This window comes from Thamnophis sirtalis, unplaced genomic scaffold, assembly GCF_051295495.1.
Source record: "Thamnophis sirtalis isolate CommonGarterSnake01/CBP01778 unplaced genomic scaffold, rThaSir2_p1.2 scaffold_3, whole genome shotgun sequence".
Lineage (NCBI taxonomy): Eukaryota > Metazoa > Chordata > Lepidosauria > Squamata > Natricidae > Thamnophis > Thamnophis sirtalis.
In genome coordinates, this window is record NW_028261383.1 from 157,818,998 (window position 1) to 157,841,491 (window position 22,494).

The window sequence follows — 22,494 nt, forward strand, 5'->3', positions numbered from 1 at the left end:
GATTAGCCCTCACCAAGAGCCAAAACAGGGCAAAGCCATTAATTATTGCATCACTCTCAGAAACTTCAACCAAACGTAGCTCAGACAACCTATGGAGTCAACCATGACCCCTACATAACCCCTACAACAGCCAATAGAATACATGTTCTTGCACAGGAACAGGAAGCTCAAGTGCAAAGCCCAAGAGAAGGTATAAAAACCCCTCACTCTCAACTCCATGTGGTCAGCTGCCCAGAATCACACATGCTTGATGGTTCTGCTTCATCAATAAATGGACCCTCTTTCCAATCAGACTCCCGCCTCTGTTTTGTCTCCAGTGCTTTTCTCCCGGCTTGGAACTGAACCAGATGGATATTTCTGCCAACAGTACTTACCAGGCCGAAGCTGAAGAACTATTCTTTGAGGTGACAGCTGTGTGATGTTTTCATGGTAGATGTTATCTCTCAGAGGCCTGTCCTCCAAAATATGGTGCTTGCCTTGGGGATCCATGATCTCACTGGCAAGGCAGCCACGATGTTCCAGCTCTGGCCGAGGAGCACAACGCTCTGCATCAGGCTCTCCTGCTTGCACGAAATCCTGGGAAGAACGAGGAGACAGTTGTTTGCAATGCTGTTTTGTTTTATCCCACCGTTCAGAATTCCCATAGCAGACGAGCAGTGTGCTGTTGCTCTTCCTACTCAATACCCAATGCATTTATACCAGGGGAACAGAAACTTGATGAAATGGTATGCTTGTCTATGACCACAATAAAAATGTCAAGGTTCCAAGTAACACCCCCAACGAAAGGAGACTCTGAGGCTTGAAGTTCCTCAAAGTTCCATTTTATTAGAGATGTCATATTGGCACATCTGGGAAAATCTGTAAGCTTCCAGATGAAAATCCAAGTCCCTGCCCAGCACCCAGATGTCCGTCACATGGCCCAATCAGGCACCATCCCAACTGGAGAGGCCTCCCAGTCATACCCCTCCAGGTGCTCGGCGAGATGTCCTTGACTCTCTGAGAAAGGAATATTATTATGACTATATATATATCTCCCATACTCCATATAAGCTCCCTTCCCATTTTCCCACAGCATCAAATGTGGCAGGCCTGAAGTCCAAATGTAAAAGATGGTTTCCAGACCTGATAAAAGATTTGATTGATTGATGTCGATCCTGATGGCAGCTTTTTAGAGACATTCTCAAAGAGCAAACCATCCATTGATGTCCATTAGAAGGAACTAGAATTTCATACTATGAGGTTCATTATTTACAAATGAAGGCAAATATAGTATCCCACCATAATGTTGCAGGATTTAATCTGAGTTGGTTCCTGGGACCAAAGGTTTCGTCTTCCAAGCATTCAGACGTGTGCTGGAGCCTGTCCTCAAGGAACTAATTCTCTCTCTCCAAAATGTGTGTAGAGAGAGAGGTTCCCTGAGGATGGGCTCTGGCACGAGTCTGAAAGCTTGGAAGAATAAATCTCTGGTCCTGATAATCGACTCAGATTGGATCCTGAATTCATTATTCCTTATATTATGTCCCATTTATAGTCATGATCTTGCACTGTCTTGTGTTCAGGACCAGAAGGAGCATGACAGCTAGAAATAAGGCACCAGAAGTCACAGTTTATAACCTGCCTGCTCAAAAAGCAAGACAGTGGAGGGTTTAAAATTCAGCATCTTGAGAACAGAAGCTTAAACAAAAACTGCTGCTTTAATTGGTCGAAAAAACCCCACTTTCAATTTAAACAGATTGCAATTAGAAGGGAGAATAGATGCAGCAAGGTTGTGGTCATGTTCTTGGAAGAGGTTGTAGCAAGTTAGCACCCACCCCTCTCCTAGAAAAATGAAATGAAACGAAAAATGAAATATTTTGGTAAATATTAAAAGGACAGAATATTTCCCCTAAAAGAGAGGCAGAAACTCATCCCCTCCCCCTCCTTTGTCAATGGCCATCACCCAGCAAGAGTCAACCAAGCTTGGGACTTAGGACAGCCTACAGAGTTGCCCCTGCATGGCCCCATGGGAGTCTGACAACCAATCAGAATATAAGCTCAAATTCAAAGCCCAACAGAGGGTCTCTCTGTCTCTGTCTCTCTGTCTCTCTCCCGCCATGTGCTTTTTTGCCCAGGATCTCAAACCATATGGTCCTGCCCACCACCATTAAATCACCTTTTCAAGCCATCTCCATGTTTCCAGTGTCTTTCTCCTCACTTGGAACTGAACCCAGGTGGACATTTCTTCCAACAAGGGGTATGTGAAAGAAGATAGCACGTTTCTTTTCAGAACAAAACCTATTTTGAGAAAGGCAGATCCAAAAACAGTCTGCATTTTTACATGCAGGAGGCAAAGCCTACATGACTTTCCAAGTAAGAATGTTTTAACTGACCAATAACCCAGCTTTAGGGCATTGTTTCTCAACCTTAGCAACTTTAAGATGTGTGGACGTCAACTCCCAGAATTCCATAGCCATCCACGGGAAAATCTGGGAGTTGATGTCCACACGTCTTAAAGTCGTCAAGGTTGAGAAACAGTTTTAGAAGCTTCGCAGAGATGCTGGTTGGGGTGGGGTGGGGAGGAAGAACTTATGAATTTCAGCATTTACTGAAAAATAGATGAAAGGAAGGAACTGCTGACAATGGCCACCAGATTGCTCCATCCCACAAGTTCGGCCGTCAGGAAGCAGCTGACGAAGAGATGGTAAACAAACATGTATCACTCTGCTTAATGTGCAGCATTCAATCTGGCAGAGAATTACACATTCCCCAATCAGATTTGATTCTTTTAAAATACATACATAAGTAATTCTGGCATGGGCCCAGCAGCCATCTCCTAAGAGGAAAAGGAGGGGTAAGCCCTCTAAGGCTTAGAATTTGGCACCTGCAGATGGAGAAAGTCCTCCCTATCTCCCATTGCTCTTCTTCCCCCCTCTCCTCCCTCCACTGTCAAACGGATAAACAAAGGAGGCCACTTCCTATCAGCTTTATTGCAGTGGTCTCCTGTTTCTCTGGGGTGAAAAATAAAGAAAAACTCACAGATCCAACCACAACTTTGCTTGCCTTTTAAAGTCTGCAAGAGGCAGATAAATTAACATTCCCCACCTATCTTTTCAAAGAGGCTGGCAACAGCTTGACCATAAGACAGAAACAGCAATGCATTTGCCAAGCCCACGTCCCTGCAGGGGAATGGTACCAATTCTTAGACCTTTGTCTCCTTCCTCTTTCTTGCCCTTCTTTGCACTAACTCCTTGCTGCACTCAAAATTAGGACAAGAACAATTTCCCCACCCCACTTCCGTTATCTTCACCTCTGGTCAGCAATAACAATGGCAAAGGACAATGGTTCCACTTTGAAAGGGGAATTCCTTGCTGAAAGACTTTGCTAATTTCTGCCTGCCTCTTCCATCACTCCTAATGAAAATATTATAATCATCATTTTCTTGAATGCAAATGAATATTGTTACGAGAAGTTTTGGATGCCAGCTTTCTTCAGAGCTTGCAAAGCTAGAAGACATAAATTTGGGTATGAAGCATGGTAACGAGCAGATTAGAAGAATTGTTTTTCACTTATACTATATGTGTTTGCCAGTGGTGGGTTTCAAAAAATTTTGGAACCTTTTCTGTAGGTGTGGCCTGCTTTCCGGGTCCACTGGTAGAACCTCTTCTAACCTGTTTGGTAGATTTGACGAACCGGTTCTACCGAATAGGTGCGAACTGGTAGGAACCCACCTCTGGTGTTTGCCCACAGGTCTGATAAAATGTAAACTGTTAAACAATTGTGATTCATCCTAATTTGCACTTGGTGTCACTTTTCTCTTTATCCAAAGTTCTCCACTTAATTAATTCATTTTGTGTGTGATAGCTTAACTCCACTCAGCATTTTTATCATTTAAGCAAAGATGTTTAAGAAATCAGGTTTCACTATAGGGTGATTTTCTGATTTGCTGTCTAGTATCATGATTTCGAAGGGGACGCAGTGGCTCAGTGACTAAGACACTGAGCTTGTCAATCAGAAAGGTTGGCCCTTTGGTGGTTTGAATCCCTAGTGCCATGTAACAAAGTGAGCTCCCATTACTTTTCTCAGCTTCTGCCAACCTAGCAGTTCGAAAGTACGTAAAAAATGCAAGTAGAAAAATAGGAACCACTTTGGTGGGAAGGTAGCAGTACTCCATGCGTGTTTACTCATGCTGGCCACATGACTACAGAGATGTCTTTGGACAGTGCTGGCTCTTCAGCTTAGAAACTGAGATGAGCACCTCCCCCTAGAGCCGGGAATGACTAGCATGCCTGTGCAGAAAAACCTTTACTCTTATCTTTATTACGAGTTCCAAGATGGAACATTTTTTTCACGGATGTAGGTATGCTGGTCTTGTTATATTCGGGTCTTTTCCCATGTAAGATTGAGATTGTCTTGGCAATGTTTCATCAAGGTCTCACTCGCCATCCTCAGGCTGGCGTTTTCAGCTTAAAGTGTGATCGGAGCTGCCGTCTTTCTATAAATCTTGGTGGGGGTGTGTGGAATGCTGGCATTGTTTCAGTAAGTGGATTGATTGGATGTGTGGCTATCATGATTGATAGATTGGTGCTGGCTGTGTGTCCATTGTTGTTTTGTGTTGTAACAGCCTGGGTGCTGGGTGGGGCTCATTTGTTGATTAGGGCTGGTTTCCAGATGTCTGGTAGGTGGGAGGTATCGTCACGTTTATTCATGTTGTGGGGGTGTTTCTCTAGATCTCAGTGAAACAACTCACTTTCTGTTCATACAGTATGTGCACCCAGGCATACAGGTTTGTGCACATTTGCGTGCACACACCCACACACATACGCACCTGTTTCCCCAAAACTAAGACCTCCCTGGATAATAAGCCCAATCAGGCTTTTGAGAACATCCACTAAAATAAGCCCTCCCTCAAAAATAAGCACTCTCCAAAAATATTGCAACACAGCAGCAGCCATGAGATGACCACACTCACCGCCACCTGCACCTCAAAAACAATAAGACCTCCCCCAAAATAAGGCCAAGTGCTTATTTCGGGGGTGAAAAGAAAATAAGACCCTGTTTTATCTTTGGAGAAACATGGTACTAGTATACAGGTGGTCCGCAGCTTACAACCACAATTAAGCCCAACATTTATGTTGCTAAGCGAAACATTTGATAAGTGAATTTTTATTTTTATGACCTTTCTTTTTGGTTAAGTGAATCACTCCAGATGTTACATTAGTAATATGGTTAAGCGAATCGGGCTTCCCCCATTGATTCTGCTTGTCAGAAGGTCGCAAAAAGTGTTCACATGACCCCAAGACATTGCAACCATCATAAAAATGAGTTGGTTGTCGAGTGTCTGAATTTTGATCACCATAGGAACGCTGCAACGGTTATAAGTATGAAAACCGGGCATGTAACTTTGAAGGGTCAGTAAATGAACTATTGTAAGTTGAGAACTACCTGTAGTCTGAAAAAATGTGATTGTGAGACCTGTTTCATTTTGCCCAAGGATGTACCTGGAATGCTTCAGGGGCCTAGAAGAGTTTTCCAGGAGACGGATATTTTGTCTCCTCGGGCATGTTACATTAAAAAAAAAAACCAACAATCAAGATACTGTAATTATTGCATTCAGCATTTCCCTGCCTCTTGAAGTGGATGTAAAGCGAGATTGTGCACAAAGTTCAAGATATTTACTAAACATATCCAGAAAGATGGTGAAAGAGAAGGAAGGAAATCAAGGTGAGGCTCCATCATAGTTCTTATCTCTTCAGAGTATAAATTCATTCAAATCACCTAGACTTTTTTCCTCAAGTTTTTAATTTTTATAATTTATTTTTTTTAAAAACTCATCTAGACTTCAATGAATTTTTCCCCTTTCGAAAACAGTTCTATGCACTCCCAAAACTGCCTTTTTTCAAGAGGAAACTGGACTTTTCTTTAAAGACGTTTCACTTCTCAGCCAAGCAGCTTTTTCAGCTCTGTTGCCTCTTGAAAAAGCACCTTTGGGACAACCACGAACTGGATGACGGAGAATCTCCATAGACAGTTCCATGCAATGCACCAAAGTTTCAGGACTGAGGGCAAACTCGAAAAGTACAACTATTGCTTTACCACCTGACTAACGGAGGTGAGTTTTCTCCCCTCCCAATTCAAGTCTGACAAAGCATTGCACCCAGCGCAGGAAAACCCTCGTTTAACCCTTTAATTTGGCGTTAAAGAGCTAATTTTAAGTAACACTTTTTACAGTTAAAAGTTGCTGCCTCTGACAAGCTTAACCTCCTGTTTTTTCCCTTTTAAAAACCCTTAAGGCAAGAGGAAGGCCCCCCACATTTCAGCCCTGCCCCACCGAGCACAACCCTTCATTACACTGACACCCTTTGAAGTCCTCAGAGGGACCACTAACCACAAAAAAGATGGTCTGGTCCTAGGAGATACCGTCACGAAACATAGTAGTTAAACACACAATACAGACAAGCAGTTGGGCAGGATGTGGTGAGTTCTTTCACTGCAACTGGAGTAGCACCTGAGGGGGTTTTCCGGCCATCATGTTAACTCTATTACCCAAGGTGGGTGGGGCTGCTTCTGGGGGAATCAAGCCTGCTTTTACTGTAGAAATGGTGGTGCATTTTTTAAGGAGATTATTTTGTCCAAAGAGAGTCCACCCACCCAACCTCTCTCTTGCACAGAGAGCCTGGACTAAAGAGAGATGCCAGCTGTGGGTTCTTCAAGTTTTGTCTTGAAGTTGTACAGCTGAAAACTTCCACTATCCTTATTATTCATATTGTTCTCAAAAAAGGGATCCAGTAAGGAGAATCTAGTAATGGAGGAACCCAATACAAGTAACCCTTGGCTTATGATACTATGCACTATGTCAACTGCATACAAAGAAAATTTGTACAAAGTATTTTATATATGGCATTTTGCACTGCCAAGATTGGCCAACATGTGTAAAGATAGATCTGCTAAATGTTGGAAGTGTAATCAACCATCATATGTGGTGGAGTTGCCCCCAAAAATATTGGATGAAAATACACACTTGGTTGGAAAAAATGATAAAGCAGCATATAGACTTGAAACCAGAGATATTTTTGTTGGGCATTCTATTGGAAAAATATGATAAAAACACTATATATCTGGTTTTACATATACTAACTGGAACCAGTCTTGTATTTGCACAACAATGGAAAAATGATGAGATTCCATCAGATGAGAATGTAATTAAGAAAATACTAGAATGCGCAGAAATGTACAGACTAATGCTTACGATTAAGAATAAAGAAGAAACTGAATATTTTTTTGACGTGGGATGTATTTTATCAATGGTTAGACAATAGCAGTTAGAAAAGAGAAGATATAAAAAGGGAAAATGTTAATGTGGAGAGAATTTGAAGGTGAAGATGTTATGTGTCATTGCAATTATATTACTATATAGTTGTATTATTAATATTATTGTGATGAATATAACAACAAATATGTGGATTATGATTGTTCATACACTGTACCCAGATCACACACTGTTTGGTGGAAATGGAAAGTAATATAAACAAAATGAATAAAACATGGGGGGAAAGGGTACGGCACTGACAAAAAGTTATCTATGACCATTTTTTATACGTACAACTGTTGCAACATCTCCATGTCCATGTGATCAAAATTCAGCCAAAATTTGGCTAGTGGTTTATATTTATGACAGTTGCACTGCCTCCGGATCATGAGTCCACTTTTGCAAACTTCTGACAAGCAAAGTCAGTGAAGAAGTAGATGAGCTTAACATAATTACAACTACAGTGATTTGCTTAACAACTATGGCAAGAAAGATCGTTAAATGGGGCAAAATTCACTTAATAAAAGTCTCACTTAGCAATATCAATTTTGGGCTCCATTGGGATTGTAGGTCGAGAACTACCTGTAATTAACTTTTTCTTCTTCTTCTGCTCAGTTGTGTCTTATTAGCACTTAGCACTTAGACTTATATACCATTTTACAGTGCTTTTATAGCCCTCTCTAAAGCAGTTTGCAGAGTCAGCCTATGGCCCTCAACAATTTAGGTCCTCATTTTACCCACCTCGGAAGGATGGAAGGATGAGTCAACCTGGAGCCTGGTGAGATTCTAACTGCCAAATTGCAGGCAGCCGGCAGCAGAAGTAGTCTGCAGTACTGCACTCTAACCACTGCGCCACCGAGGCTTATTCTTGGAGACTGCCTGAAGAAGTCCCTGAAATTTTCTTGGCAAGGTTTTCCTCCTCTCCCCAGAAATGGTGTGCCCTTGCCTGCTTCTTAGGGTTGAGAGAGAGTGATTGGGCCAAAGTTACCCAGCCACCCAAGGTGTGAGTAGAACTGACAATCTCCTAGAGCCCTGGTGCCTTTAATCATTACATTAAACTGATTGAGGTATTATTAAAAAATATTCTCTGAACATGCGCCTCCAACCTCACTGGAGATCACTATTTCTTCAACGCAAATATGGATTTTGCTATTGCTCTCCAGTGATTTTCATTTAGGGTTTGCATTCAGAGGTATTTCTCTAATATTAATTCGGTATTTTTAAAGATAGAGGAAGAAGCAGTGGTAGACAACAGGAATGAACGAAGAAAAGGAAAAGATGTCCCAAATATGTTTTTTCCCCCCAAAAGGCAAGGGGAGGATGAAATACGGGCCAACCAGAAGTTCAGGAAGGCTGGAAATGGGCCCGTTCACTTAACTCGATTCCATGATTTTTTTTAAACCCAATCCATTAGAAAGAATTAAAATAAATAAAATTGGCATTTTAAATTAGGCCTGGCAAAAAAAAACAACCGAGACCAGCAGTCATCTGGTCTCAGCAGAAAACAAGCCGCCTGGGCTGGCCAGCCTGTTTTTGTGCTGTGGAGCATGGAACACGATGTGCTTTTGCAGCCTCTGAGCATGTGCAGTGATATCAACTACATAAACCTCACTTTGTGGCAGCACATGATACAGGCACATGCGGATGGGAGGGGAGGGGCTCACCATGGTTCAATGATGGCTAATCTTTTTCTAAAGGTGTCCCAAAACTATGTGTGCAAGTGCTATCACATGAATGCCCAAGCGACCCCCTACTGCGCATGTGTGAGCAACCCCCATGCAGGGGGGAATTTTCACCTTCACCGGGCTCTGGAGGCTTTCCTGAAGCCCGGAAAGGCTGAAAAATGGCCCAAGTTCATTCCAGTTGGGCCATTGGGCTGTTTTTTCGCCCTCCTTAGGCTTCAGGAAAGCCTCCAGAGCCTGGGGAGGGTGAAAAACAGGCCCAACTAGCAAACCGGAAGTTCATTTCCAAACTTCCGGTTGGGCCGTTTTTTGCCCTCCCTAGGCTCTGGAGGTGAAAACAGCCTCTCCTGACCCCCCAGAAGGCCGAAAATCAGCTGGCCAGCATGCTCATGCGCCCCAGAGCTGATGGCTTTCAAGGGCTGCCGTGCCAGCAAATATGGCTCCATGTGCCACCTGTGGCATTCATGCCATAGGTTTGCCATCATGGCCCTGCTAGTTAGTCCTGCTTTGTTGCAGACACCACTTTGCAAACATCGTCATGATTGGAAGGTCTGTTTTTGGGAGGGGGGGGCTGTCTAAATAGATTCTGGGGGACCTGAACACAGATAGTCCTCATGACCACAATTGAGCTCAACATTTATGCTACTAAGTGAAGCATTTGTTAAGTGAGTTTTTTTGCCCCATTTTATGACCTTCCTAGCCACCATTGTTACTTGAATGACTGCAGTTGTTAAGTTAGTGACCGGGATGTTAAGCGAATCTGGCTTCCCCATTGACTTTGCTTCTCAGAAGGTTGCAAAAGGAGATCGCCTGATGCTGGGGCACACAGCAACGGTCGTAAGTATGGACCAGTTGCCGAGCATCTGAATTTTGATCACATAATCGTGGGGATGCCGCAAAGGTCATAACTGTGAAAAAAGGTCATAAATCACATTTTCCACTACTGTTTAACTGTGAACTTCTGTAAGCCAAGGACTCCCTAGTATGGCCTGGGGGGGGGGGGTTAGAGTGGGGTCAGGGAAGAGCAGATAACCAAGAGGAATGAGGATGGCTCCCACTGGGTGTCAAGGCTGGGGGGGGGGAATGCCCATCCTGTTGCCTGTTTTTATTGTGCTTTATTTTGAGGAAGGTCTCAAAAAGAGATGAGGAAAACCCCAAATCATAGAACGAAGACTTAGCCAGCCAAAGAATCACAGCCCTTTGGTAGCTTCCAACTTCCCACGGTTGCCTGGAGTGGGCAGTTGCTGTTGAGTCTTTGCTGACTCAAGTCTTCACACATCAACTGAGACTGAAAGGGAAGGGGTGAATCAGAGGGCAGCCTTGCCAGTCTGCTGATGTTGCTGCCTTCAAGGAAATCTTGCACCTTGGCAAAAAACCCAGCTGCCGGGCTTAGCTTCACCAAGAACTCCTCAACTCAAAAGCCCAAAGGTTCTTCTCCTCAAGGTTTCACTTTCCAGTTGAGTGGGGCTACACCAGGGGGCAAATCAACCAGCTACCGGGAAGGAAGAGATATAAAGCACAAAGGCATCAGGTGCAGGTAACATAATGTTCCGGCTTCAAATTCCTAGAAATGTATTCTCTTTTCATTAGCTGGCTAGAGAAGAGAGCATTGCAGGCTACCCTCTTCTTAGCCACAAGATACCCACATCTTTCAGCTCTGGATGCTGCTCTTAGACCAAATGCATTCCGAGTTCCTCTAAGGTGGTGTTGGAAACAAGATACGGAGGGGAATAAATGGCAAGAGGGGCTCACGAGACTGAGGACTCACCGGCTGCTTGCACCAGGCACAACTGGGGTGGGACTGAATGCACTCATGGCAGGAAGGCTGAGGCCGGCAGGATCCTGAAAAGGAAACACAAGCGACCACAATGAGGCCTGTTGCTCTCCCCACCAGCTCTTCCTTCCTCTCTTTCCTGTTCTCCCTTCCTCATTCTACTTTCCAAAAATCCATAAGGTTGCACAGATCCCGTCTCCTTCTTTGGATCCACTTCCCGAAGAAGCCCTAAAGTGACGACCCGTCAGGTGCCATAGGGTAATAGCAATAGCAATAGCAATAGCAATAGCAGTAGACTTATATACCGCTTCATAGGCCTTTCAGGCCTCTCTAAGCGGTTTACAGAGAGTCAGCATATTGCCCCCAACAATCTGGGTCCTCATTTTACCCACCTCGGAAGGATGGAAGGCTGAGTCAACCCTGAGCCGGTGAGATTTGAACCGCTGACCTGCTGATCTAGCAGTAGCCTGCAGTGCTGCATTTAACCACTGCGCCACCTTGGCTCCTATCCTAATGCTATCCCCTTGGAAAATGGATTGGATGGGACTGCCCAACAGGTTTTTCAAACTGTTATTCGGCTAGTGGCAAACTGGACTAGCAAAAAGTGACCCTTCTAAGACTGCTGCCTGGCACCAACTTGAATTTCAAGGTATATATTTGTATATATTTATGTTACAAGTTTATATCATTTATATGAACACTGGGCACTATCTAATAAAATGAAATTCAATGATAAAAAGTAAGGTTCTACATTTAGGCAAGAAAAAAGAAATGCACAGGTACAGTATAGGTGGTACATTGCTCAATAGTAGTAACTGTGAGAGGGATCTTGGAGTCCTAGTGGACAACCATTTAAATATGAGCCAGCAGTGTGCAGCAGCTGCCAAAAAAGCCAACACAGTTCTAGGCTGCATAAACAGATCACGTGAAGTGTTAATACCACCTTATAATGCCTTGGTAAGGCCACACTTGGAATCCTGCATTCAGTTTTGATCACCACCATGTAAAAAAGATGTGGAGACTCTAGAAAGAGTGCAGAGAAGAGCAACAAAGATGATTAGGAGACTGGAGACTAAAACATATGAAGAACGGTTGCAGGAACTGGGTATGTCTAGTTTAATGAAAAGAAGGACTAGGGGAGACATGATAGCAGTGTTCCAATATCTCAGGGGTTGCCACAAAGAAGAGGGAATCAAACTATTCTCCAAGGCACCTGAGGGTATAACAAGAAGCAATGGGTGGAAACTAATCAAGGAGAGAAGCAACTTAGAACTGAGGGGAAATTTCCTGACAGTTAGAACAATTAATCAGTGGAACAACTTCCCTCCAGAAGTTGTGAATGCCCCAACACTGGAAGTCTTTAAGAAGTTGTTGGATAGCCATTTGTCTGAAATGGTATAGGGGTTCCTGCCTAGGCAGGGGGTTGGACTAGAAGACCTCCAAGGTCCCTTCCAACTCTGCTATTGTATTGTATTGTATTGTATTGTATTGTATTGTATTGTATTGTATTGTATTGTATGTCATGGGTGTGTGAGTAATTAGTTCATTCTGGGATAAATCCTGTCAAATATAAGTTTGTCAAAAAAACCTTGTTTATTTTTCTCATCCAAATAGGCGGAGGATGAGGAGGAAAAAGAAGAAAAGAAGAAAAGAAGAAGAAGAAGAAGAGGAGGAGGAGGAGGAGGAGGAGTCTCCATCTTTCAGGATATTGAAAATAAAAGCTTAAGTGATAACTGGAATAATTTACATGAAAGCTTCTGGTCTACTGCTGGTGACAGGGTCTAGATCGCCAGCGAGAAATTGTAAGCAGAAATCTGCCTTTGAAAAGGTTTCATTGTTTAGTATTCAAGTCACTCAACAAATGAATGTGTGAATTATTTAGTTGTCCAATTTGTACAGCTGCCCATCTCACAAAGCATTCTGGTGGTGTATAACAAATATATCATGCATGTTTCAGGGGCACATGGGTAGTGATTAGAGGGGCCTCCCACTAAAGCCTCCTTAGACTCTCTCCTAGATTCTGTAGACTTTCTCCTTTTCTGATTCTAAATTTCTCTCCCTCAAAATACAATAGTAGCACAACACAATAATAATGTAAAAATTAACCACAGCCAATAAATCTGACAATTACCCCAGTTGGCCAGCATTCTTTCCTGACCATCTCTTTCAACATGACTTTTCCATCTTGAAAATCTCTAAGTCACCCAAATAAACAATGGTTGCCAAGCTCAGGTCAGTGTCACTGCATGGATGCAGGTTTCACTGAATCCAGAACAGATACATGCAACTAAGTCAATGCATGTTGGATTACATTGTGAGTGGAAAAAGTTGGGAAAGCAAATCAATACAGAACCGCAACATGGACAAAGTTTGGAACGCTATCTCTCCACACGGCTCCCCACACATTACCTGTTTCTGCTATCTTCTCCCCATGCATCATTCCTTGGAGCACAAGCAGAATCCCAAGGCTCACAGTCCATCCATCGGAAAGCATGGCCTGGAAAGCAGAGGAAGGAAGGGGAAAGAAAGAAAGAAAGAAAGAAAGAAAGAAAGAGAGAGAGAGAGAGAGAGAGAGAGAGAGAGAGAGAGAGAGAGAGAGTGGGAGGGGGAGAAGGAAAAGAAGAAAAAGACACAGAGATATTTTTTTTAATGGCTTTCTTCCTCATGCAAAGAGCAAGATGTTAAAATCACTGTCACAGTAGAAGCTTGAGGGAGGATCTAAGATCTAGTGGTTGAACATGTGTTTTGCATATAAAAGTCCCAAGTCCAATCCATAGCAGGTCTAAAGGTTTTTTTTTAAAGTAAAGTATCAAAATTATAAAATCAAAAAATTCTCTGCTTGAAAACTTGCCAAGCAAAGTTGGCTATATTGGATTAGAAAGCCAAATTGTTCCATGGTCCAAAGAGATTAAAGACATTCTGACTTGACTGGCTTTACAAATATGATTTATAAATAAGGGGAACCAATTTCAGGTAGCTTCCTAAGAATTTACCTGTCCCATTTTGAGATCCATGAATATATTTACAAGCTGGAAATGCAAAGATTCACAAGTTGTTGTGATCTCTCTCTCTCTCTCCCTCCCCCTCTCTCCCTGTCCTTCTCTCCCTCTCTCCCTCTCCTCCCTCTCCTCTCCTCTCCCCCTCCCTCCCTCCCCCCTCTCTCCTAACTGTTGCATACATACAATATTCTTTATGCTGCCACCCAGAAAGCCATATTGTGAAAAAAGCATTGGGCTAATGAGGTCAATTGCTATAGAATGGAAGGGTTTTTAGTGCTGCTGCATCCTTTGTATGAATGAACTCACAATAGAGCCATATTCATGCATATTCTTTGCCATATAACTTTAATAGCAATAGCACTTATATAGCCTTCACAGTGCTTTACAGCCCTTTCTGGGCAGTTTGCAGAGTCAGCACACTGGCCCCCAAAATCTGGATCCTCATTTTTACTGGCTTTGGAAAGATGGAAGCCTGAGTCAACCTTGAACCGGTCAGGATCCAACTCCTGGCAGTAAGCAGAGTTTGTCTGCAATTCCGCAATCTAATCACTGTGCCACCCAGTTCAACTTTAGTTCCCTGGGAAATTAATGAAATGATGCAAAGCTGTATTTCAACATCTTTTTTCTGCACAACATAATGAGTCAAAATATACATTTTAAACAAACAAGGAACTTGCCTGCTTTGAGTCATTTTCTTCATAGATAGAGTTAGGAAATATAATGGAAAGTTATTCTTATGACTTGGGTCAAAGAAAATCAAAGCTAAAAAAATACTCCACCCTAACTGTTTCAACTCAAAGTATTTTTTGAAAGAAGTGATTTTTTTGCCCACAGATAAAAATTAGCTAAATCGCTGCTCAACATTCCATAAAGTAGAAACAAAACAAAAATTTAAAACTAAGCCAGAAGTATATGCATATTTAAAACGATTCTCACATAAATAATAAATTTAATGGGGGAGTGGAGACCATAAAATCAAAGCAACTAAAATATTCATCAGATTAAATTTTTGATTTATTTTCCCCTCTACAAAAATGCTGGATTTTCCTCAAAATAAACACAGGGTGCTCCTTTAAGTGTAGCAAACATATTTAAGCACTTAAAAGATACAATTATCATCTGCTGAGTTGGCTTCTCTTCCCAGTTTCCAATACTCAACCAGAAAAGAATTCCCTTTCAATGTTTTATAAGGAATCCTGAAAAACATTTTGATCTCTTTTGTAGTGCTTGAACTGCATGGATATATGTGCTAAATAAAAGATCTGTTACATGATTTATAACCTCACCAAACGCACAGTTATCAGTAAGATAATTATATTCTGCATATCAAGGATTGCACTGTATTTAGAGTTCTTGTCCTGAGAGTCAAAAATCAGATTAATAGAAACAATTTCTGGAATTGCCTCCACAACTACAAGCTTCTGGCTGGAAATGGAAACTTCTCTCATTTCCCATGAACCACATTTCCAAGTTTCCAAATTTGTTACTTCAACACACCCATTTCTTTCCTTCAGAAAGGATTAGTCCAGTCTTAAACACTGCTTAACAACTAATTCCCCCAAAAATTGTCAATTTACTAAGAATGTATTACTACTATTCTTCTCTTCCTTCCTAGTATCTATCTCTCCCCACTTATGATTATAACCATGTTGCTTGTATCTTTCAATTTATATTTTTAATTGTTTCCTAGTATGATTTCATAGCTTATTAGTAACCTAGGACTATCACTGTTATATCTTTTTATTTTTGATGAATGTATTTTATTTTCCTTATGTACACTGAGCGCATATGCACCAAAGACAAATTCCCTGTCTATCCAATCACACATGGCCAATAAATAATTCTATTCTATTCCATAGTGCAGTGACAATTTCTTAAAAGTATTATTTCTTTGCCTTGCTAGGACTGCAAAACAGAAACGAAATATAGAAATACAAGTTTCAAAAGAGGAAATTAGAAACTGAAAGAAGTTCAAGTCAAATAACAATTATTACAGTTCTGTGAACATTGCTACAATTTTATTTTTAAACAATACATTGAATCTCGGCTTTATATTGTCACGTCTTTCCTTTACATCAAAAAAGATATAAAGATAAAGGGTGCCACACTGTTCAGCAGATTTTGACTACACAAATGTTACTCTAGCAACACTTGATGATTTTATAAACAACAATCCAGGCATAGCATATACAAAATTCTGAACTGAGGAATTCTAAATTTTGGGAATAGTTTAACACAATATTTAGCATCCTTAACCTTTAATTTCTTTCCAGATATCTGATTCATGATAAGAATACTCAACCACTGTTAAGTAGCCATGCATATTAATGCATCTTCCAATTTATTTTATCTCCAAGATAAAGAGGGGTAACTAACCTTTTAAAATATCCCGAGGGGTCCAATAAACATGGGAAAAATATTTTGATAAATTGATTTCATTTTGGAATCATAGGAAATATATTTCACATTGTTAAAAGTCTGGTTTAAAAGAGGAAGTTTCAAATCTCTACATCAGTTTTTATATGAATTAATAATGTTTAATTGCATCAAGTTTTAAATTGTCAGTGAAACTGAATTGTTGATTTAATCTTTTTTAAAAATTGTCTAGTATATTCAAAACTATGGGTTTCTGAGGTAAGCCAATGCATATAGTCCAGAGATCATAACAGATATTCTATCCAGTTTATTGCCATTCAGCTATTTTTGACAAATTATATAGATTTTGTTTGCAACTTTTCAAAAGTTTTTGAAAGCACCATTAACCATTTCCTAATCTATTAGCTGCTTCTGGGATTTATTTATTTATTTCATCTTATAGCTGGCCACCTCACAAGAAGTGATGGGCTGTAATCAAATGACAGAGACATATCTTTTAAGAACAGCTAGCATTTTAATATACAAGAATGACCAGTTGCCCTGTGAATAGAGATAAGAACCATTTCACCAACATTAGTTTGAAATGCAATGCAGCTTCCTTAAGGATGAAGATTTGCAAAGCGTAGACCAATAAACCACTTCTCCTGTCAGTCCAAATATTGTTGTGTTTCCAAAGGCATGTAAGTAATTTATGACTACTAATCAGAAGGAAGCACAATTCAATTGCTCTTCTCCAAACTTGTTTGGGAACAACCCCCCCCCCCAAAAAAAAAACACCAGCTCAACTCTTATGAAATCACCCTCATAAATTAATTCTTCCCATATGTCATGAATCTTATCCACATGTAAATATGCGACTGTAAAAGAAGTGATTTAACAGCCATTGCTTGCTTTTCCTGCCCCACCCAACCCAACAGGAAACAATACAATAGGCTGAATTCGCAGAAATGTCCTTTAAAGGTAAATGAGTCCTTTAAATAAAGATGAAAGAAACAGATAACCTACAAAACCTGAAAGTGTAATAGAACTGTACAACACCAGGGACTATGTGGATGCTGTTTAAAGAATGAGCGAATATAGGATGCAAAGAAAAAAGAATTAAATCAAAGCTCTGGATTCTAAAATCTGGTTTTTGAAGTGAGTCAGAGAAGCACCAACTGTTTAGACATTGGTGTATACATATGGCAGCAACCATATTCAGAGCAAGTATACAGAAACCTTAACCTTTAACAGTTAGAAAAATTAATCAGTGGAACAGCTTGCCTCCAGAAGTTGTGGTTGCTCCGTCACTGAAAAAAACTGGAGCATTTGTTTGAAATGGTATTGGGTCTCCTGCTTGAGCAGGGGTTTGGACTAGAAGACCTCCAATGTCCCTTCCAACGCTGTTATTCTTTTAAGTTCTTTTTGTCATATTTTTGTTATTTATGAAAGACTTTACACTATGGCATGACAGTACTGTTGTCATTATTTTAAAAAAAAACATACACATTATCATTTAAACTGCTATCCTTTTGCCATTTAGTAGATAATAAAGGAGCAACGTAAATTCAATTCATCTGAAGCAGTGCAGAAATCTTTTAGCTTGCCCAGTTTGGGAAATAATGCACCGTGTGGTTCCGAACACTCTTCAAACACATGCCTCAAAACTCAGCTAAAACTGCTTTTGGTTTTAATTTCCGTTGTATTGGCTTTCCGATAAGTATTTTGCTTGAGGTTAGTGGATAGTAACAGATGCAGCTCACACCAGGTGTGGCATCAAAAACAGAGGGGTGTGACGATATTTCCAGAGCAAGAGGATTCAATATGTACCAGGTTTGGTTTTTTTTAAAGTCTGAAAATAAAACTCTAATTATTATTTGTATATATATATATATTAATTTCAGATACAAAATGTAACCACATATACAGTTCTCTGTGATTCTACAGCCATTTTCAAATAGTCCTTTAAGAATAATATCAAATTATTTCACCTTTGGCTACCTATTAGATTTTTAAAAATCTTTTCAAATAAACATATACAAGTTTATTATTTACGAAGATACAAAAGACTCCAAAGTTCAGTAATAATGCTTCAGGCAGAAAAGGAACATTTTAAATGATAATGAATTAACAGAGTCTACAGATTAAATTCTTTTCAAATAAACATATTCAAGATTATTATTTATAAAGATACTATAGACTCCAAAGTTCAGTAATAATGCTTTGGGCAGAAAAAAAAAGAAAAGGAATATTTTAAATGATGATGAATTAACATAATCTACCAATTAAAAGACCTGAAACAAAATATAGAAAAAATTAGAACAAAGAGAGTTCATATGATTAATTTATTATTCAAAAGCCAGTGAGGCATTATAGATGGATGCTGCTACATTTAATATTATATAGAACATTTTGTTCAAAGGTTTCTTCTGCTCCTTTCCTCTTTTTTCTCCCCCACCTGGGATTAATTTACATTTCCTGCCACTAGTTATAAAGTGCAAACACACTTTGCTTGGGTTTTGATTTATGCCTTTTTGAAATGAATAGTATTTAAGCATACTATTCATCCTTTAAAATCTCACCAGCTTTCAGAGATACTGCTTTCTGAATCCAACTCATTTTAAAAAAAAACTAATCGAATCAAATGCCTCAAAATATGATGGGCCAGCTCTTGATTATGCTGGCTGGGAAATTTGGAAGCTTTTTTAGGGTCAGTGTATCTGAGATTAAAACGGTGACATAAATAGTAGATAAAACACCCAGAGTCATCTTATAGGGCATTTGGGTGGCATAAAATTGTAATAAATAAATAAAATAAATAGTTATCATACATTTCATGAAGGGCTTTTAATATAAAAAACTTGGCTTTTTTCCCTTCGTTTGGAAAAGGGGGGCTTAGAACTGAAGAAAGAATGGTGATTAGTAAATATGCAGGCAAAGCTGCCTTTATCATAAGATTTGTTCTTTGTAAGTCCCCTTGCCCTACTTCATAAGGTCAAGCCTAAATGTTGAAACCCCTCTTTGCAGTTGAAGAAACTAGGGAGGGTCCCTTCTGAGATGTGTATCACACCTCATTCTTTCAGTAGGCTCAACTGCCTCTTATCTGACCATTGACTAATCTAGATTGTTTCTCTCTTTGGTTAGTTTCCATCCATTGCTTCTTGTCCTGCCTTCAAATCCTTTGGAAAATAAGTCGAGAGAGGGATGTGGCATTGTAGTGCAAGTTCCACCCATACAAAAGAGGTGTGGCTTGCATCACAGTGCCATTTCTTGCTTTTTTAAATACCTCTCACGCTTGCGCTGCTGCCCCCATGCTTGTAAACTCAAGATAGGTTATATTCTGTATATCTCTTATATCAGTGGTCCCCAACCCCCGGTCCGCGGACCGGTGCCGGGCCGTGGAGTACCTGGCACCGGGCCGCGCAGCGGCTGGGGGCCATGATCGCTCTTTTAAATCCGCTCCTCTTAAATGCATTTCTCTCCCCCCCTTTGGTCCCACCCTCGGCTCTCTCTCCCTCCCTCCCTCGCCGTCTCCTCCCTTCTCTCCCCCCCCCGCACCGATCCATCGCCAGGGAAAGAGAGAGTGAGAGAGTGAGAGAGGAGAGAGAGAGGGAGAGAGGGAGGGAGTCAAGAAAACTGTTCCGGCCGCCGCTGAAATGACTCAGTAACTTTTGCGCTTGGATCTGCTTTTTCAAACCTCCCCCAATCATCATCGCCTTCCTTCCCGCCCTGCCGCGCTTGGTCTGGCTCTTTTCTTTTTTTGCTCTCTCCTCGGCTTTTCCTGCTTTCTCCCTGCAATTTTGTCACCCAGATGCATGCTGTGGTTTGCGAGTGCGGCTCGGTTTTATGTGTCCGCTTCTCTCCCTTTCTCTCCACACACCCCCCACCTCCATTTAATTATTTTTTTTTAAAAGAAAGAAAACCGTAGTTCTGCCAATTGCAACAAAAAAAAAGTGTGTGTGCGTGCATATCTGCCAGCGGGTGTGTGTTTGTGTGGTGTGTGTGTGTGTGTATGCGCGCGCGGAGAGAGACTGGTTGGAAAGGAAGGACAGGACTGGCGGTGTGTGTTTCTGCAGCCCCTCCGGTGGAGGCTGCACTAGCCGTCAGATCTGGTGTTTTTTTTTTCCCCTCTCCTTTTTCCGGCAGGTCGTTTTAATCCTTGCTAATTACTTTCTGTTCTTCGCTTGCCAGCTTCCTTCCCACCCTCCTTCCTCCTCCTCCCCCCCCCGCCGGGTGCGCCTCCCCGCTTTTACTCCCAAACAGTTATATATATAACTGTTCTTTGTTCTGTTGCGCTCTGTTCTTTGCCTGCCGAATGTGGTGGGGAGGGGGAGGGCGGGCAGAAAGGTTGGTCCAGGTTGAGGGTTCAGGTTGGTCTTTGAGAAACATAAGTCTGTCCGGGTGGGGGGGGCATATTAAAGCACTTTATATTTATGTAATTGTATTTTATTTTGTAAGGCATGTTTAAATACAATAAAATAAAAGTTGTTTAATCAAAACAATCTGATATATAAACAATCAATGTGTCGGCGCGAACAACGCCCCCCCACCCCTGCGCGCGCTCAGCGGGCCACGGTAAAATTATCAAAGGCTGACTGGTCCGCGGCGATAAAAAGGTTGGGGACCACTGTCTTATATCACTGCCTTATAATCCTTGTATTTCCTGGCAATCCCATTCAGAACTAACCAGAATCAGCCCTGCTTGCAGCGGTGAAATTATTATTTTTACTATTGGTTCTGTGGGTGTGGCTTGGTGGTGGGGTCCTGTCAGTGACGTGCGGTGAGGTTTATGGCTGGTGAGGCAGTCCTCTCTCCCGACACCCCACTGACTAAAGCACTTTCTTTCGCCCACCTGAGCTCGCGGCAGCCCGCCTGAGCTCGCAGCAGCCCGCCTGAGCTCTGCCGCGAGCACAGGGGGGTGAAAGAAAGTCACTTTCTATAGGGGCAATTGGCCCTTATTATGAAAATGGTTAATGCAGTGCTTTCAACAATCAAACTGGGAACCATCTTGGAAACGAATCAGTTAATGTACAGTGCAGCTGTAATAGTCACTAAAGAACTAGGCATTAAAATCAAAGCACCTAGTCACACAATGGAAAAAGCATCAAAGCCAAAGTGGAAAATCCGATTAGAACAAAAAGTCAAAAAATTAAGGGCAGATGCTAGCAACTTAAAGAACATGCATGACCAATGGCTTAAAAACAGCAAAATCATAGATCAGCTAATCAGAAGATATAGATTGGATACAAGAAACATCAATGAAGCTGTAGAAATTGTAAAACAGCAGATAACAGCAACAGCTAGAAAAATTGAAAGATATGAGGCACGAATCATCCAATATAAACAAAATCAGCAATTTCAATCAGACCAACGGCGTTTTTATCAAAGTCTTAATGTGAATGGTGACACCAAAAGTGAAAAACCAGAAAAGCAGGCCATGGTTGAATTCTGGAAAGAACTGTGGGAAAATGCAAAGGACTACAATAAGGAAGCAAAGTGGATACATGACTTTGAGAAAAGCATTGGCAACAAGCAAATGCAAGTGTTAGAAATAACAACTGAGATGGTCAAAAATCGAGTAAAAAAAGTAAAGAACCTGGAAATGACCAATTGCATGGTTTCTGGCTCAAATATCTGACCAGTTTACATGCAATATTGGCCAGGCAACTGAATGAGATTTTACAAAATGGTCAAATTGATGAATGGTTGACAACTGGAAAAACATACTTGATTCAGAAGGATGCAACTAAAGGAACAATACCTGAAAACTGCAGACCAATAACATGCTTGCCAACAACCTTTAAATTACTCACAGGCATTATTGCAGATAACATAATGGATTATTTGGAAACAAATAACATCTTGCAAGTAGAGCAAACAGGCAACAAAAGAAGGAGCAGGGGCACAAAAGATCAGCTCCTAATTGATAAAATGATATTAGAAAATTGTAAGAACAGAAAAACGAACTTGAATATGGTCTGGATTGATTACAAAAAGGCATTCGACTCATTGCCACATAATTGGATCATAAAATGCTTAGAAACAACTGGCATTAGCAAAAATATTACATCCTTTACTGAAAAGGTGATGAAACAGTAGAGAACTGAGTTAGCAGTAGGGAATGAGAACTATGGAATGGTTAATATCAAGCGAGGAATTTTCCAGGGTGATTCACTTTCACCTCTTCTCTTCATCATCGCAATGATCCCACTATCAGTAATCTTAAAAAAAATGAAATTAGGCTATCAAACAGCCAAAGAAGCTGAAAAATTTTTGCATTTACTATATATGGATGATTTGAAACTCTATGGAAAGTCAGAAATAGAAATCCAATCACTGATAAACACAGTACGAGTATTCAGCACCGATATTTCAATGCAGTTTGGCATGGAAAAATGC

General features: G+C 41.0%; 1 protein-coding gene across 1 annotated transcript in view; it reads right to left on the reverse strand.

Annotated features, from left to right (window-relative positions):
• The window catches only part of ITGB7 (integrin subunit beta 7), a 48,085-nt gene that overhangs the window by 20,083 nt on the left and 5,508 nt on the right, over positions 1–22,494 (reverse strand). The window contains exons 2-4 of the mRNA XM_087710563.1: positions 13,151–13,238; positions 10,736–10,809; positions 375–576 (exon numbers count right to left, since the gene is read on the reverse strand). Of these exons, the coding sequence (XP_087566689.1) occupies positions 375–576; positions 10,736–10,809; positions 13,151–13,235 (361 nt within the window). The 5' untranslated portion in view covers positions 13,236–13,238. The remainder of the gene's footprint in view (positions 1–374; positions 577–10,735; positions 10,810–13,150; positions 13,239–22,494) is intronic.